At 47.0% G+C, this 15790-nt stretch overlaps 1 protein-coding gene across 4 annotated transcripts in view; it reads right to left on the bottom strand.

Moving 5' to 3' along the window:
- Positions 1 to 1112: 1112 nt before the first annotated feature.
- septin12 (septin 12) overlaps positions 1113 to 15790 on the bottom strand; it is a 188986-nt gene continuing 174308 nt past the window's right edge. For 3 of the 4 annotated variants that reach the window (XM_063221394.1, XM_063221386.1, XM_063221385.1), the window contains exons 7-10: positions 11249 to 11344; positions 9894 to 9990; positions 9371 to 9422; positions 1114 to 3237 (exon numbers count right to left, since the gene is read on the bottom strand). In XM_063221394.1, the coding sequence (XP_063077464.1) occupies positions 3048 to 3237; positions 9371 to 9422; positions 9894 to 9990; positions 11249 to 11344 (435 nt within the window). In that variant the 3' untranslated portion in view covers positions 1114 to 3047. Of the gene's footprint in view, positions 3238 to 9370; positions 9423 to 9893; positions 9991 to 11248; positions 11345 to 15790 lie in introns of all 4 variants that reach the window. The other variant, XM_063221378.1, reaches the window with a different exon arrangement.

The raw sequence follows: 15790 nt of genomic DNA, 5'->3' as shown, positions 1-15790 counted from the left end.
TGGGGTATGGGAGGATGAGGATGCATGGGATGAGAAAAATGAAGATGGCGAAAGGACTGGGGGGGGGGGGGCACATGATACAGAGAGAAAGAGACATGATACAGAATGTGTCAGAGAATGATATAGGGGAAAGAGAGAGAGAGAGAGAGAATAAGATGGAGAATTGAAAGACAGGATGGACAGCATGTGTTGTTCCCATCGAGGAGTGTCTTCCAATTATGCTCCTTTAAAAGGGGATGAATGGTGACATTTGCGGGAAGCGGGACAGGAGTGGAGCCCAGGGAGCTAGGGACATCAAAGGGAAAATGACTCCCTCTCTCTTTCTGTCTCTCTCTCCCTTTCTCGTTTCCCCTCCTTTTTTGTGATTGGCGCACAGTCCTCAGGGAGTGTGTGTGTGTGTGTGTGTGTGTGTGTGTGTGTGTGTGTGTGTGTGTGTGTGCAGGACACAAAAACGACTTCTGCTGTGTCCTTCATGTTGTCTTCTTTTTCTATCCTCTCTATCCTCTTCTTTCTATCCACTCATCTCTCAATCATTCTCTCTCTCTCTCTCTCTCTCTCTCTCTCTCTCTCTCTCTCTCTCGGAGTTCATGACTGTTTCTCGGCAGCTATCTGCTGTGCAGATTAAAGGGTTTTGTCTGTCCAAATGGGATTTGAAACTGCAGGTGTGGTGTGTTCAAGAAATACACGCACACACATGCATTCGCACACACGCACGCACGCATGCACGCACACACACACACACACACACACACACACACACACACACACACACACACACACACACACACACACACACACACACACACACACACACACACACAAACAGACACATGAAAGGAAACTGAAAGAGATGATGGGCATTACCACAGCTGTCGAGGACTTGTCACATTAACAAGACAGATTTCACATTATAGGCAGGATTTAGTGCTGGAAGATAATGATGGTCTTCTCCACTGTAACCATATCCATTGAAATGTGTTTCACAAGCACTGCTGTGCTAAAAATATCAGCCTATACCGTGGTACCCATAACAGAATGTATTGATCAAAAACACAATATAATCAGCCATAAGACATTACAGATTCTCCATGCCATACCATTTTCTCAGTCATTAAAAAACACAGACGGCAAATGTTTTACGGTGACAATCATTTAATCATAAATCAATGGAGTTTACATGTATATTAATATTGAAGACAAGGGCATAAAAAAGCATCAGGTCTGAACTGAGCTGTTAGTACATGATGAGTTACAAAAATATCTTGCTGGCAGTGAGAGTGAATAAAAAGTGTAGATATATACAGTTATGTCAAGGAACGGATGAGCAAATAGCTGTATTTAAGACGCGCATTTAAGTGGTATTGCTTTGAGGTGTGTGTGAGCGGTGTACCATTTACTCTGGGAATCACTGATAGTACTGAAAAAAAAATCCAAAAAGATAATCGAACAATAAACAATATAATGCATTATTAAGCTATGTGACAGTATCTTTGTAACTAAAGAAATACCTCAGTCCTTTGAAATGGGGGAACATCCTCCTCTGTCTCCACATGCCATTAACTACATACACCACAGGGTGGCGTTATTGCTGCAAGTATTCTTCACAGTGACTATTCAAAGCACAGGAAATGTTTCGACTCCCTTTACATACAGTATAAACAAAATAAAGATCCTTTACTACTCAACCAATCAGGGCCCTGTAAAAATAAAGCATTGCTGGAAGAAAAACATTATCAAGACGTAATTTTAAAAGTGTATGAAAATCGTTATTCCTCTCATCATCTTTAAAAACTCAGATATGGATTTTATAACTTTGTCTACATCATGCGCCCCACAGCAGCTATTTATATATAAAAAAGTTAAAGACAACATCAGTGACAACAACAAAACAAATCTCCAAAATAGACAATAATTGGTTTAACGTTTGGAAAAATAAAAAAAAAACAAATTTTATGAAAGTACTGTATACTGCAGTAGGCCTATGTGTTGTACTGTACGTGGATCACAGAACTTGCACTGTATATTACGAGCATAAGAGAGGTGCAGTTGAGCTTTTTAAAGCAATGATTTGGGGTCTATAGCTCTCCCTGTCTGCAGAATGTGATTGTGTCAGTGTGCACGGGCCTCTCCAGACTTTCAGTGTACCACCTACCGCACAGTTCTTCACCCTGCCTTTCAATTTGAAGAGGAGAAGAGATCTACAGAGAGACAGAGAGAAAGATACTTACAGAGAATGGGGAGAGTGTGAGTGAGTGAGACAGAGACAGAACTACAGAAGGAAAGAAAGAACAGAGGGGACAGAGGGGAGGGAAGAAAGAAAAGCTGCAGGGGAGAGTGAATGAATGATCAAAGCCTCAGAACCCCGGTCTCCTCCCTCTCTCCTCTCCTCTCCTCTCCTCTCTCCCTCTTTCACCCTGTCTCTCATGCCCCCTTTCCCTCTCTCCCCTCTCTCTCTCTCTCACACACACACACTTACTTTCTCTAGTTCCCTCTGACAAAGACGAAGACCTCCTTTTTGAGGCACATTCTCACCCCACCCTCTGTTTTTTTGACTGTGCCAACCCTTTTCCCCCCACACACCGACCTTCCCAACCATTACCAAAATACAGATCTCACAAAAATACATTTGTATATGCTGTTTAAATGCCTTATGTAGCAGAAAAATAAAGTCTTTTTTTAGTCAAAGTGGGATCGTCTTTATTTTCTATGTGGTCCAAAGATGACTAGCGCAAGTCTTTCTCAGGGTAAAATAATATATAAAAAAACCCAAATCCTCACTCCTCACTTTTTAAAATTTCTTTCATTCATTCTTTCTTTTTACACAAAATGGCGGATCATCCATCCCATCTGGAGTCTGAAGTGAAGTGAAGGGACGCTTCTCCATGCGGCGGCAATTCCACTTCCACCCCATCCATTCTCATCCATTCTCTCTTCCTTCCTTCCTTCCTTCCTTCTTTTCTTTCTTTCTTTTCTCCATTTCTCTCCATCTCTCTCTTGCTCCACACGTCTCCCCCCCGGTGTGTCCCCGCTGCCCCCTTCTCTTCTCCTCAGAGGTGGCTCTCGGTCTCGTCCTTGTCCAGGGAGCCGTTCTCCATGCCGAGGCCGAGGGACATGGAGAGGGGGAGGCAGGACAGGCCGAGCCCGTTGGCGTTGGCATTGCTCTCGTTGAGCCGCCGCACCCTGTAGGTCTCATAGTGGATGTTGTGGGTCACGTCCTTCAGGTCTTGAAGGTGAGACCTGTAAGGCAGAACACACACACACACACAATAATAAACATGTGCATTAAATTAGAGATGCACCGTATCCTGATTATTAGTATCCTGCCGGATACCGGATCCACTGCCTAAGATCCTGCCGGGTCCGGAACCGGATACCGCATCCTACGAAAGGGTTGAAACACATAGCCAACTTGCACACATGGGCCCTTTTTATTACATTGGTGCAAACTATTTTTAAGACTCATTGGCTTACTGCCACACTGCCTTCAATGGCCGCTTCCAAAGGGCTTTCACTCCATGCAGCGATTGGGGTTGTGAAAGACTGACTGAAAAGCCTAGGCTACGTAAAAAGTAGAATTGCCCCAGAACCTGCCGGATACCGGATCCACTGCTTAAGATCCTGCCGGATACCGGATAGTCTGAAAAACCCTATTATCCTGCCGGATCCGGATCCTGTACATCTCTACATTAAATACATGTAGACCTTCACAGATGAGCTCACATACATGCCACATACAGACACGGATCCTTGTATTCGTACATACTACATGCATGCACACACACACACACACACACTCACAGGCAGGCACGGATGCACACACGCATGCACCCACAACATGAAGTCTATCAGCAGCACCAGAGGCTTCACTTTTGCCGAGAATGAATGACCGGGTGTGAGGTGTGTGTGTGTGCGTGTGTGTGTGTGTGTGTGTGTGTGTGTGTGTGTGTGTGTGTGTGTGTGTGTGTGTGTGTGTGTGTGTGTGTGTGTGTGTGTGTGTGTGTGTGTGTGTGTGTGTGTGTGTGTGTGTGTGCGTGCGCGCACGCGCACGCTCATGTGTGTGTGCGCATGTGTGTGTGCGTGTGCATCCGTAAGATGAGGTAAGGTGAAGAGGTGCGTGCATGTGTGCGTGCGCCTGTGTGAGAGATGAGGTGAGGTGAGTGAGGAGGCGTGTGCATGTATGCGTGTGCTGAGTGTGATATAGGCATATTATGCAAGCCAATCATTACTCATGCCAATCCAGGTCATGAAATGGTCGCTTTTTTCCGCCCTGCTCTGAAGTTTCCATTAAAAAGGCCCTGCGGTGCTGTTGGACACAGCCCTCCAATCAGCGTAGGTGTGATCACAGCGCTAAATGGATGGGCCACGGGTTTTTTTGGTCGGGTGCAGCTCACACCATTCATCACGCCCAATGGCTTTTCCCCTTTATTAGCTTCTCTTTCTCTCTCTCTCTCTCTCTGCCATCCCTCTTCATCTTTCTCACTCCTGTCCATTTGTCTGTCTGTCTGTCGTTCTATCTGTCTGTCTGTCTGTCTGTCTGTCTGTCTGTCTCTCTGTCTCTGTCTCTCTCTCTCTCTCTCTCTCTCTCTCTCCCGTCTCTTTCTCATGCCTGTCCATCTGTCTGTCTGTCTGTCTGTCTGTCTGTCTGTCTGTCTGTCTGTCTGTCTGTCTGTCTGTCTCTCTCTCTCTCTCTCTCTCTCTCTCTCTCCCTCTCTCTCTGACATCAGTCTCTTTCTCATGGCTGTCCATCTGTCTGTCTGTCTCTTCTCTCTCTCTCTCTCTCTCTCTCTCTCTCTCTCTCTCTCTCTCTCTCTCTCTCTCTCTCTCCATTCCTCCTGCCCTCTGCTCTCCACCCACAGCCCTCTTCCCTCACCCACCACACGCTTGCGTCCTCATCCCCCACAGACATCATCTGAAAGGCAGGGAGACTGCAGGCCGTTTCCCCCTCCTCCTCACCCCTGTCCCTTTGCTGTGCGGCTCTGTAATTAGCGGCTGCTCTCTAGCTCCCCTTGTGGAGGTGGGGTCAGGATACTGATGGCTTCTCTCTCTCCCTAATGACTATAATGTACCTACTGAGAGATGGCTCTCCATCACCACGCACTACTGTACATACACAGTACATATATTAGAGGAGGACCAAATCTAGTTGGGTCTTACCCAGTGCTTTAAATGAACACTAGCCAACCGGCCAAATGCAGGTGAAATTTGAGTTTGGCTGGTAGAAAAGACTTACCATCCACTTTGACCCATTAGTGAGTGTGTGTTTTGCTAGTAAGATTATCATCTGTTAGCCATTTTGGCTGGCGATGAAAAAGGTTCATTTGGAGCCCTGGTCTTACGTAATGTACCCTAGTGCTCATATCATTTGTACAGAGGGTCTATCATGGCCAAATTGAGAAATGAGGGCGGAACTGTTAAAGTTTAAAATGTGTGTGTGTCTGATTTCACCCAGTTGTTAACGTTTGGTCATGGCATGTCATTGGCTCCTGTGTTATGTGTCATCGTTTTCCAGCTTGAGAAACAACAAAGAAGGGAAGGCATTGCTATTTTTTTTTTAAATGTGTCATGATTTTCCAGCTTGAGCAAATAGCCAACAAGAGAAGGCAAGGCCATTTCGGAAATATGGAATTTGAAGAGGTGTATGAACCTGACTGTGTCTCTGTGCTGTTATCCTAACCACCACACAGCTGCAAAGTAGGGCTGCACAATTAATCAAAAATCGTGATAAAATTACTTTGGCGTGTATGAAATCAGGCATTGGTAATAGTTAATGTGAGGACTGCAGAAAAGAAACGGTCATGTTATACTGCAGTTCAATGCAGGTTTCCCAACAATTGATATTTAAAAGGCATTACATCAAAACACATTGCGATGAGGCAGTCGCCAAGGCTTCCGAGAAATAAACATTTATGTTGGTTATACTATGAAAGATGACACATGTACACGCCACACGTATGAATAACTTGCAGCCAATACTCAGTTAGCCTATAAAATCACCTGTCAATTGATGGACTAATTTTATAGTAGCCTTATTAAAAGAGAAAGACAAGCACTGCGGTGAGGACGTTCCCAACAAATGCGAGAAGACGCATCGCAGATCCAGAAAATAGGCTATTCAATGTTTAATAGCTGCCAAATACTTGAAATAATGCTGCTGATGGGCATCCAATTTCTTTGTAATTCCAGGATAGTTTCATGAGTCCGCTTCATTTGAACCAGTGGTTTCCTTCATCTTCTTTTTTAAATCACGCGCCTCAACATTAAAATCCATGTTTAACTGGCTGCATCTCTGCAATATTTCCGACCGCATACAACACATGTAGTTGCGCTGCATGCCTCTGTGTGCCGCCAAAAAGACGCAATGCACCACTTAGGCCTACGGCAACTTTCACGCTTACGGAAACTTCCACAGCAGCCCTGAAATTTGCGTGGAGATCCGCAGTTTTCCACGTCTAGTCTGTTTTAATACATCTGACCGTGGCCGTGGAAAACAACTTAAGTAACTTTTTTGTCCGTGAGTGAGCTTCGAACATGAGGCCCCTGGTCTTACGTAATGTACCCTCGTGCTCGTTTCATTTGTACAGAGGGTCTATCATGGCCAAATTGAGAAATGAGGGCGGAACTGTTAAAGTTTAAAATGTGTGTGTGTCTGATTTCACCCAGTTGTTAACGTTTGGTCATGGCATGTCATTGGCTCCTGTGTTATGTGTCATCGTTTTCCAGCTTGAGAAACAACAAAGAAGGGAAGACATTGCTATTTTTTTTTAAATGTGTCATGATTTTCCAGCTTGAGCAAATAGCCAACAAGAGAAGGCAAGGCCATTTCGGAAATATGGAATTTGAAGAGGTGTATGAACCTGACTGTGTCTCTGTGCTGTTATCCTAACCACCACACCGCTGCAAAGTAGGGCTGCACAATTAATCAAAAATCGTGATAAAATCGTGAAATCGAAGTCGTGATTTCAATCGTGATTGACAGGCTGGCAGGCTGTTGTTTCTGGCCAGAAATCTGTCCACGTAAGTTTCATGCTATTGCCTTTACATAATCATTACAATTCATTTTCTTTTGCTCATCCCGTACATAATTCATTCTTGGTTAAATTTCATCTTGTTATAATTTTCAAAAATATCTGCAAAAAAACAATAATCGTGATTAATAATCGTAATTACGATTTTGATCAAAATAATTGTGATTATGATTTTTTTTTTCCATAATCGTGCAGCCCTACTGCAAAGGATAGTGTTATTTTTTTACATTTCTCTCTCTCTGACTCCTGTCTATTCTACTACAGACCAACAGGCTCTATGGATGCACTAATCAAGCACAACACAACACAACACAACACAGCACAACACAGCACAACACAACACAACACAACACAACACAGCACAACACAGCACAACACAACACATCACAACACAACACGACACAGCACAGCACAGCACAGCACAGCACAGCACAGCACAGCACAGCACAGCACAACACAACACAACACAACACAACACAACACAACACAACACAACACAACACAACACAACACTCCAGTGCATCAGGAGCACTTGGACGAGGTGGACATGTCTGTCAGCATGTGTTGACACTCATCCAGACGACAAACTGCTCTCTCGCTCTCTCTCTCTCTCTCTCGCTCTCGCTCTCTCTCTCTCTCTCTCTCTCTCTCGCTCTCTCTCTCTCTCTCTCGCTCTCGCTCTCTCTCTCTACTACTGTCAGGGAATTGTCACTGCTAATGCGTGTAAACCACACACACACACACACACACACAGACACACACAGACAGACAGACAGACAGACAGACAGACAGACAGACAGACAGACAGACAGACACACACACACACACACACACACACACACACACACACACACGCACACACACACACACACACACTTTGGCTGAGCTTAGCTTGGCTGAGACAGACAGACAGACAGACAGACAGACAAATGGACACAAACAGACATGCAGACACGCAGACAGATAGACACTCGCCATTCTAGCTCAGCAGGGTTCAGTGTGAGTGTATGTGTGTGTGTGTGTGTGTGTGTGTGTGTGTGTGTGTGTGTGTGTGTGTGTGTGTGTGTGTGTGTGTGTGTGTGTGTGTGTGTGTGTGTGTGTGTGTGTGTGTGTGTGTGTGTGTGTGTGTGTGTGTGTGTGTGTGTGTGTGTGATCAGCAGTCAGTCACAGATCATCCCCCGCCTGCCACTAACCCGTCCCCAGGGGGCACGCACGACGTAATTTGATTAAGAGACGGCGTAATCGCGGCTAATTCATGGCTAATTAGCTGTCAGTAGGCATTTCTCTATCGGCCGCACCGCAAGCCTCCTTGTTACAGTTAACGCCACGACCAATGAGCCAGCTGCCGCCATCTCCTCGCAGGAGCGGACATAGGAGGCTTCGTCGACCATGAAGTTGCTACACATCTTAGTGGACTTTGCAGGCTTCGCTTCTAATAGTTGGCGCTGCAGTTGTTCCAAGTTTTCTTGTTAGACCAACGAGCTAGCTGGCGTAATTTCACAGGGGACGTATGAGGCTTCTTCGACCACTAAGTTGCTACACATCTTAGTGGATTTTACATGTTTCGCATCTAATAGTTGGCACTGCAGTTGCTCCACAGGTTGGTCCACGTGTTCTTGTTAGACCAACGAGCTAGCTGCTGTAATTTCTCAGGGGACGAATGAGGCTTTGTCGACCATTAGGTCACTAGACATCTTAGTGGGACTTAGCCTACAGGTTTGGCATCTTAGTTGGTCGTTGGTCCATGCCTCCTTGTTAGACACCTGTTAGTTAGAGCCAGCTGCTGCACTCTCCTCGCCAGGCCAACTCGTACCTTGTGTCTCACATGGCGCACTTGTGCACTTCGGGCACTATGTTTCAGTGCGTAATTAATACACTATACGCACTGAAAGATGAACATGAAGTGCCCAAGTGCTCCATTTAAGATCCAGCATTAGTCTCAGAGGGGATATAGACTCCTTGGTCCATTACATTGCTACATATCTTTTGGGACGTGCAGGTTTTGTGTGCGTCTACCGGTAGTAGTTTAACTTCTCTAATTTGTAAGTAGAATGCTAGATCAACTCTTCAAGACAATTTCAAGAGCCTTCATGGCTACTTAAATTGGTCTACTACTCTAATCTAACAAACCTTTACTTTCCTAGAAATTAATATTATGTGACAAGTAACAATTCCCTTGTGTTCCTTCCTTTTTTGGAATTCCCTTGTGTTGTTTGAACTTGTAAATGTACGTACTGTATGGTGGTGAATAGCTATGCTGGTGACAGTCATGACTGTTTGTTAGTTAGTGTTAGTGTTATAAAACAGCAGTACCAATATCAGAGTGAAATTAAACTCCAACATACCTGATCAGTAGATCTCTTAGGTTGGCAAACTCACAATGTGCAACATTTTCAACTGGAAAAAAAGAAAAGAAAAGAAAGAGAGAGAGAGAAAGAGTCATGTCAACCAAGTTGATTTTTGAACTAAACATTCCCACACATTCTGTAGGCTACATGAAATACAGACTCCCTGCTATAGGCTGCAATCCCTAAGAGAACCACTAGATGGGGGTGTGAATCCACACATGTGACACCATGCGGCACTAAACCAGAGGTGCTTTCTGGTTATCAAACAGCTGTAAGCTCCCGTGGTGCTGAGGCAGTCAGAGGCTTTCATCTGCAGCCATCGCACACAAACAGATGGACACTCACCTTCTATGATTACACACACACACAGACACAGACACACACACAGACAGACACACACACACACACACACACACACACACACACACACACACACACACACACACACACACACACACACACACACACACACACACACACACACACACACACACACACACACACACACACACACACACACCTTCTATGATTCCCCACTTGGTCTTCCTTCCCAGGACCTTGTTTCCGTTCACCTGGTGCTCTTTGTCTGTTCCCACCACGGCGAATGGGATATTTTCCTGTGGAAAATGTTAGAAAAAGAGAGAGGAAAACAGTGAGGCAAAGAGAGTGTGTTAGTTGAATCAGGCCTGAATCTGTTTTGCATCCATTTACACTGGAAGGATCAGTGTGTGTGTGTGTGTGTGTGTGTGTGTGTGTGTGTGTGTGTGTGTGTGTGTGTGTGTGTGTGTGTGTGTGTGTGTGTGTGTGTGTGTGTGTGTGTGTGTGTGTGTGTGTGTGTGTGTATTTGTGCGTGTGTGTGTGTGTGTGCGTGTGCGTGTGCGTGTGTGCATGCCTGCGTGTGTGTGTTTTGGAGCTGTGTTTAGTAGACGTTACATAAGTGGTGTGTAATACTCCCCATGAGGAGCCAAAAAAACAAAACAAAAAAACAATCCTCTTTTTTTCAGCGCCTGAAATCTCTGAAGGACAAAGGGAACAAAGGAGGGGAGAGAAAGTGATATTGAGCCATTTAGACCTGCTGAATACCACTGAGTTCCATGGGGGACCGAGGGTGGTGGTGGTGGTGGTGGTGGTACGTAGTCACACGAAGTGGTGGGAGGGGAGGGGAGAGTGCTATTGAGTTAAAAGGGAGGGCTCGATTGTTAGGTTCCACCATTAAACCACTTGATTGAAACACAGCCCTGAGTTCAGCAGCTAATTGCTTTGATTGATTGGCCATCCCGGCTCACCCTCCCGGCCAATAGCAAAAGGGATGTTTGAGGCGGTGGCCGGGTCTTGTACGTGACTGTGTGTGGCCGTGGCGGCCGCCCTCAGATCTCAGATTGTATTGCCGTGGCATTTCGTGGCATTGGATTGGGGCGGCTCAATTCCGCCGGACGGCTATTGAACTGTGTGATTGAAAACCCCCCCAACTGATGAAATTCTGGGGTGGGGGAGGGGTTGGAATAATCTGGTGACCCAACCCCAACTCCAACACCACCCTCACCCCATCTCCATCCCTAACCTGTCACCCTACACTCCACCCCTGTGCCCTCCACCCTTCTAGCATTGCTCCAACAAGATTTGTGCCAACCAGGCCACAATTTCATGACCCACAGACTCACAAGCAGACACACACACACACACATGCAAGCACGATCGCATGCACCCACACACCTCTCTTCCCCACCCACACCCACATCCACAACGACACACACGCACACACATGCACACACACACACACACATGCACACACACACACGTCTTCCACCAACACCTCCACCCGTGGTGCAATAGGATCTGTGCCAAGTGGTTGGTCTGGTGGCCGTGGTTTCTTACCCTGATCTTGTCGTTGAGTATCCGATCCTCCACATCCTCATCGTACTCCCGCTGGGGGTACACGCGGATACCATGGGCCGCCAGATCCTGCCTTATCTGGAGATGGAGGAGAGGAGAGGAGAGGAGAGGAGAAGAAGAGGAGAGGAGAAGAAGAGGAGTGGAGAAGAAGAGGAGTGGAGGGTAGAGGAGAGCAGAGAAGAGGAGAGGATAAGATAAAGATGAAGAGGAGGAGGAGATGAGAGAAGACAAAATATTATTACATTTGCTGGGCAAACACATGGATGCCATGGAGGATTCCAGGAGAAAGAGAGGAGAGAGGAGGTGAGGAGAAGAGAAACTTTAGTAATCTCACTGGAGGTATCCATCTCCTTATCTGGAGATAGAGGAGAGAGCGGGAGAGATCGAACACACATTACTCATCAACACACATGCATAAATTCATATATATACTGTACATACTGTACATACTGTACATGCAGGAAGGAGGGAAGGGGGGCAGTGGGCCGGGAGGTGGGTAGAGGAGAGGGAGGGTGAGAGGGAGGAGAGGAGAGGGCAGAGGAGGTCGAGGAGAGCGATAGAGGGAGGTGGGACAGTGATAGCAGAAGAAGAGGGCTAGAGAGAGAGGGGAGAGGAAGGGTGTAGTGGTGAGTTGTGGTAGGTGTGAGGTAGAGAGAGGGGGAAGAGGAGAGGAGAGGAGAGGAGAGGGGGAAGAGGAGAGGAGAGGAGAGGAGAGGAGAGGAGAGGAGAGGAGAGGAGAGGAGAGGAGAGGGGGAAGAGGAGAGGAGAGGGAAGGAGAGGAGAGGAGAGGAGAGGGGAGGAGAGGGGGAAGAGGAGAGGAGAGGAGAGGAGAGGAGAGGAGAGGGGGTACAGGAGACGAGAGGAGAGGGGGAAGAGGAGAGGAGAGGAGAGGAGAAAGAAGAGAGTAAAGGGCCGTACACACACGTCGCCGCTAGTTACTCGCTCAGCGGATGAAGTCAATAGAATGTCTACGTGTTCCAGCGAGTCTCGCTGGCGAGTAGGCGAGGAGAGTACAAGCGATGCGATGTGGGCGGGTTCCGAGATAAACTTATTTTATCTTCGAGCGACGCGAGTTAAGCGAGTAACCAATTGGAATGCAGGATACAGATTATTGACAGGTGACGTTGCCCCTGTGGTGTTCTGACCACCCAACTTCTGCACGCCATCCAGAGCCCTTATAGAACCATCACACTTTGAAGTGTTGAGGAAAATACATCCAATACAGTGTACACCGTCAAAGGCTCATATGCACGGTTGTGCACAGCACACGATCAACGTTAAACAGCGTAGGCCTACATTTTGTTTCGTACGGACGTTATTGGCGCGGACAGCGGGAACCATGAAAACCAGTAAACAAAATCACCCAGAGCGAGTGGCAAGTAGGCGAGTGAGCAAGTAGCGAGTAAATAGCAGCGACGTGTGTGTACGGCCCTTAAAGATTTATGCTTTTGTTTACACGCCTCCACATACACTTTCATCCCGACCACCCCTCTACCCCCGTCTCCTCCTCCTCCACCCCACCAGCCCTCTTCATCTGCCATTTCACATTCTGACCACCCCACAACCACCCCACACCTTCTCTAGACTCCACTTCTCCTCTTCTTCTCTCATCTCCTCCTCATCCTCGTCCTCTTCTCTCCTCTCCTCCTCCTCTCCTCTTCCTCCTGGTACTCCCTTCTCCTCTTCTCCTCTAATCCTCCTCCTTCTCCTTCTCTCCTCTCCTCTCCTCTCCTCTCCTCCTCCTCCTCCATCCTCCACCACCCCACTTACACCATCACCAGTCCGGAGCAGAGACCTCTACCTTTACCTCCCCCTCTCCCTCTATCAATCTAATCTTTTCTCCTCCCTCTCCCTCTCCATCTCACCCCATCCTTCCTTTCTTTTTCTCGGTCTACCCTCTTTCACGTTTTCCATCGATCACATTCTCTCCTTTCTTCCTTCTTCTTCTTTTCTCGCTCTCTCATTCTTTCTTGCTCTTCGCCCTTCGTCTCTTCTTTTCTTTCTCCCTCTATCTCTCTTTCCATCGATTTCTCTCTCTCTTTTTATTAATCTCATACAATCCCTTTTGTCTCTTCTTTTTTCCTCTCTCCCTCTCCCTCTCCCTCTCTCTCTCTCTCTCTCTCTCTCTCTCTCTCTCTCTCTCTCTCTCTCTCTCTCTCTCTCTCTCTATCTCTCTCTCCCTCTCCCTCTCTCTCTCTCTCTCTCTCTCTCTCTCTCTCTCTCTCTCCTGTGGGATGAAATACGACTGTATTGGGCGCCACCTACGCCATGCTGATTTACGGCTGCCATCGCCCAGCGCCGCGTGAGGTGCCCGCTCGGGCAAAATGATGTCAACGCCGGGTCACACCCCCTCATCCCCTGTCCCCCCTCTTCTCCTCCACCCTCCTCCTCCCCCCCCCCCCCCTCTCCCACTCCGTGAGGCGCATGGCTTACTCATGCCACCCCATGCATGCCACACGCCACCTCATGTCATATCGTATTACTGAATTAAAGTGAATGCATTTTGGAGTTTTGCCACTAGCCTGGGAGGAGCCACTGGCCTGGTTCCTACCAGACCTCTTTGTGTGTATGCTGCTCTGGGGGCTCAGGGGGCCCCCTGGTGGCACTCGACACACAGAGCTCACAAAGCTGTGTGGAACTATAGCCAGGCTGCGCCCTCCTAGTGACGCAACACCTTCGCCGGCGTTGCTTCTAGATCTGTTTCTTCAGATCGAATCTCGATTGCAAGTCTATGATAATCAGGCAAGTGGAACTACAGGGCGGGCAAGTCCACAAACCCACCAGCCCTCCATACCCACTGTGTGGCTCTCTCATGCCACCACCAAACATGGCACACATCCATGTCTCACCATATCACATGATACCATAACATATCACATCATATCACTGAATCAACACGAATGCATTCTTTGGTGAGCAGCCCTTGTGCCTGTGCCTATCCCTTTGTCCCCACCCAAAAAATATGGCTCATTCATACCACATGCATGCTACATATCATGTCATATCACTGAAATAAGACATATGGGGTGAGCAGTGTTCCTTCCTGTGCCTTTTGCCCAATCCTACACTACCCTCCTTGCCCGTCATGCGGCCTACTTCTGACACATGTCATGTGACATGTACTACTGAATGAATTAACGCATAATACATTTTTGGCGAGCGAGCAGCCGTCGCCCCAGTACATGTCCCTTGTCCCCAGCTCATGCACTCTTTTGCACATATGCCACACGGCACGTCATGTCACATCACTGAATAAAAAAAAAAAATGCAAAAGTGATGAGCAGTCCTCGCCCACATCCCGCCCCACACCCTTCCTTGTCCACAGTGTGATTCGCTTGATTCTTGTGCTGGTGTTATGAAAATGCACGGTCACTTATCAACAAATGTAATTTAGGACCATTACTACTAACATTATTACTATTTGTGTGTGTGTGAGTGTGTGTGTGTGTGCGTGCATGCGTGCGTGCTGTACGTGTGTACGTGCGTACGTGCGTGTGTTTCTCTACAATCCAGCCACATACCACATGCCATGTCAGGTTATGTCGCACAATGGCATCAACCCATTTTTGTGAGTGGCCAACAAAACAGACCAGATGTAGCACAGCCCACATTGATACACACATAGTAGAAAAATGTAGACATAAAGTAACAAGAGATAGGAAGTTGCTGACCAGCCATACTGCGCAGTAAGCCACATCAGATTTTTGGTTCTCAACATAATATTACAATGTTCATATTGGAGTTTGATTATTATGAATGATAATAATAAGACAGTAAAAAACAGTGAATGGATGTTACAGACACAGCAGCAAGAGGCCAGCTAGAGGAGCGGTCCAGTTTAATAACCGTAACATGGGGGAAGCTTCATCATGTTTTACAATTGTTGACTTGGTTTTACAATGTTTATTCTGGAGCTGCACTATTATGAAGATCATAAAAAATCATGGCCAAGTTCAAACGAGCGTTGCATGTGGTGTGTGTATGTGTGTGTTTGTGTGTGTGGGCGCGTACGCGTGCGTGAGTGTGTGTGTGTGTGTGTGTGTGTGTGTATGAATGTGTGGCGTGTGTGTGTGTGTGTGTGTGTGTGTGTGTGTGTGTGTGTGTGTGTGTGTGTGTGTGTGTGTGTGTGTGTGTGTGTGTGTGTGTGTGTGTGTGTGTGTGTGTGTGTGTGTGTGTGTGTATGTGTGTGTATATGTGTGCGTGCGTGCGCATTGGTCAGCTGATGCACGCACACACGTCACGTAGGCCTACATGTGTGTGTGTGTGTGTGTGTGTGTGTGTGTGTGTTGTGTTTCTGTGTGTGTGTACTGTGCTTCCACTCTAAATGCTGGGCAGCACAAAGAGCAGAGGGAGTTTAAGAGCTGTGTGGCAGACAGTGATGCCATTAATTCTGAGATGGGGTTCATTAAGTGTAAAATGTGTGTGTGTGTGTGCGCGTGCATGTGTGTGTGTGTGTGTGTGTGTGTGTGTGTGTGTGTGTGTGTGTGTGTGTGTGTGTGTGTGTGTGTGTGTGTGTGTGTGTGT

Source organism: Engraulis encrasicolus, chromosome 2 (genome assembly GCF_034702125.1).
Source record: "Engraulis encrasicolus isolate BLACKSEA-1 chromosome 2, IST_EnEncr_1.0, whole genome shotgun sequence".
Lineage (NCBI taxonomy): Eukaryota > Metazoa > Chordata > Actinopteri > Clupeiformes > Engraulidae > Engraulis > Engraulis encrasicolus.
Note: the sequence above shows the minus strand (reverse complement) of the source record. Positions and strands in the feature narration are given on the sequence as shown.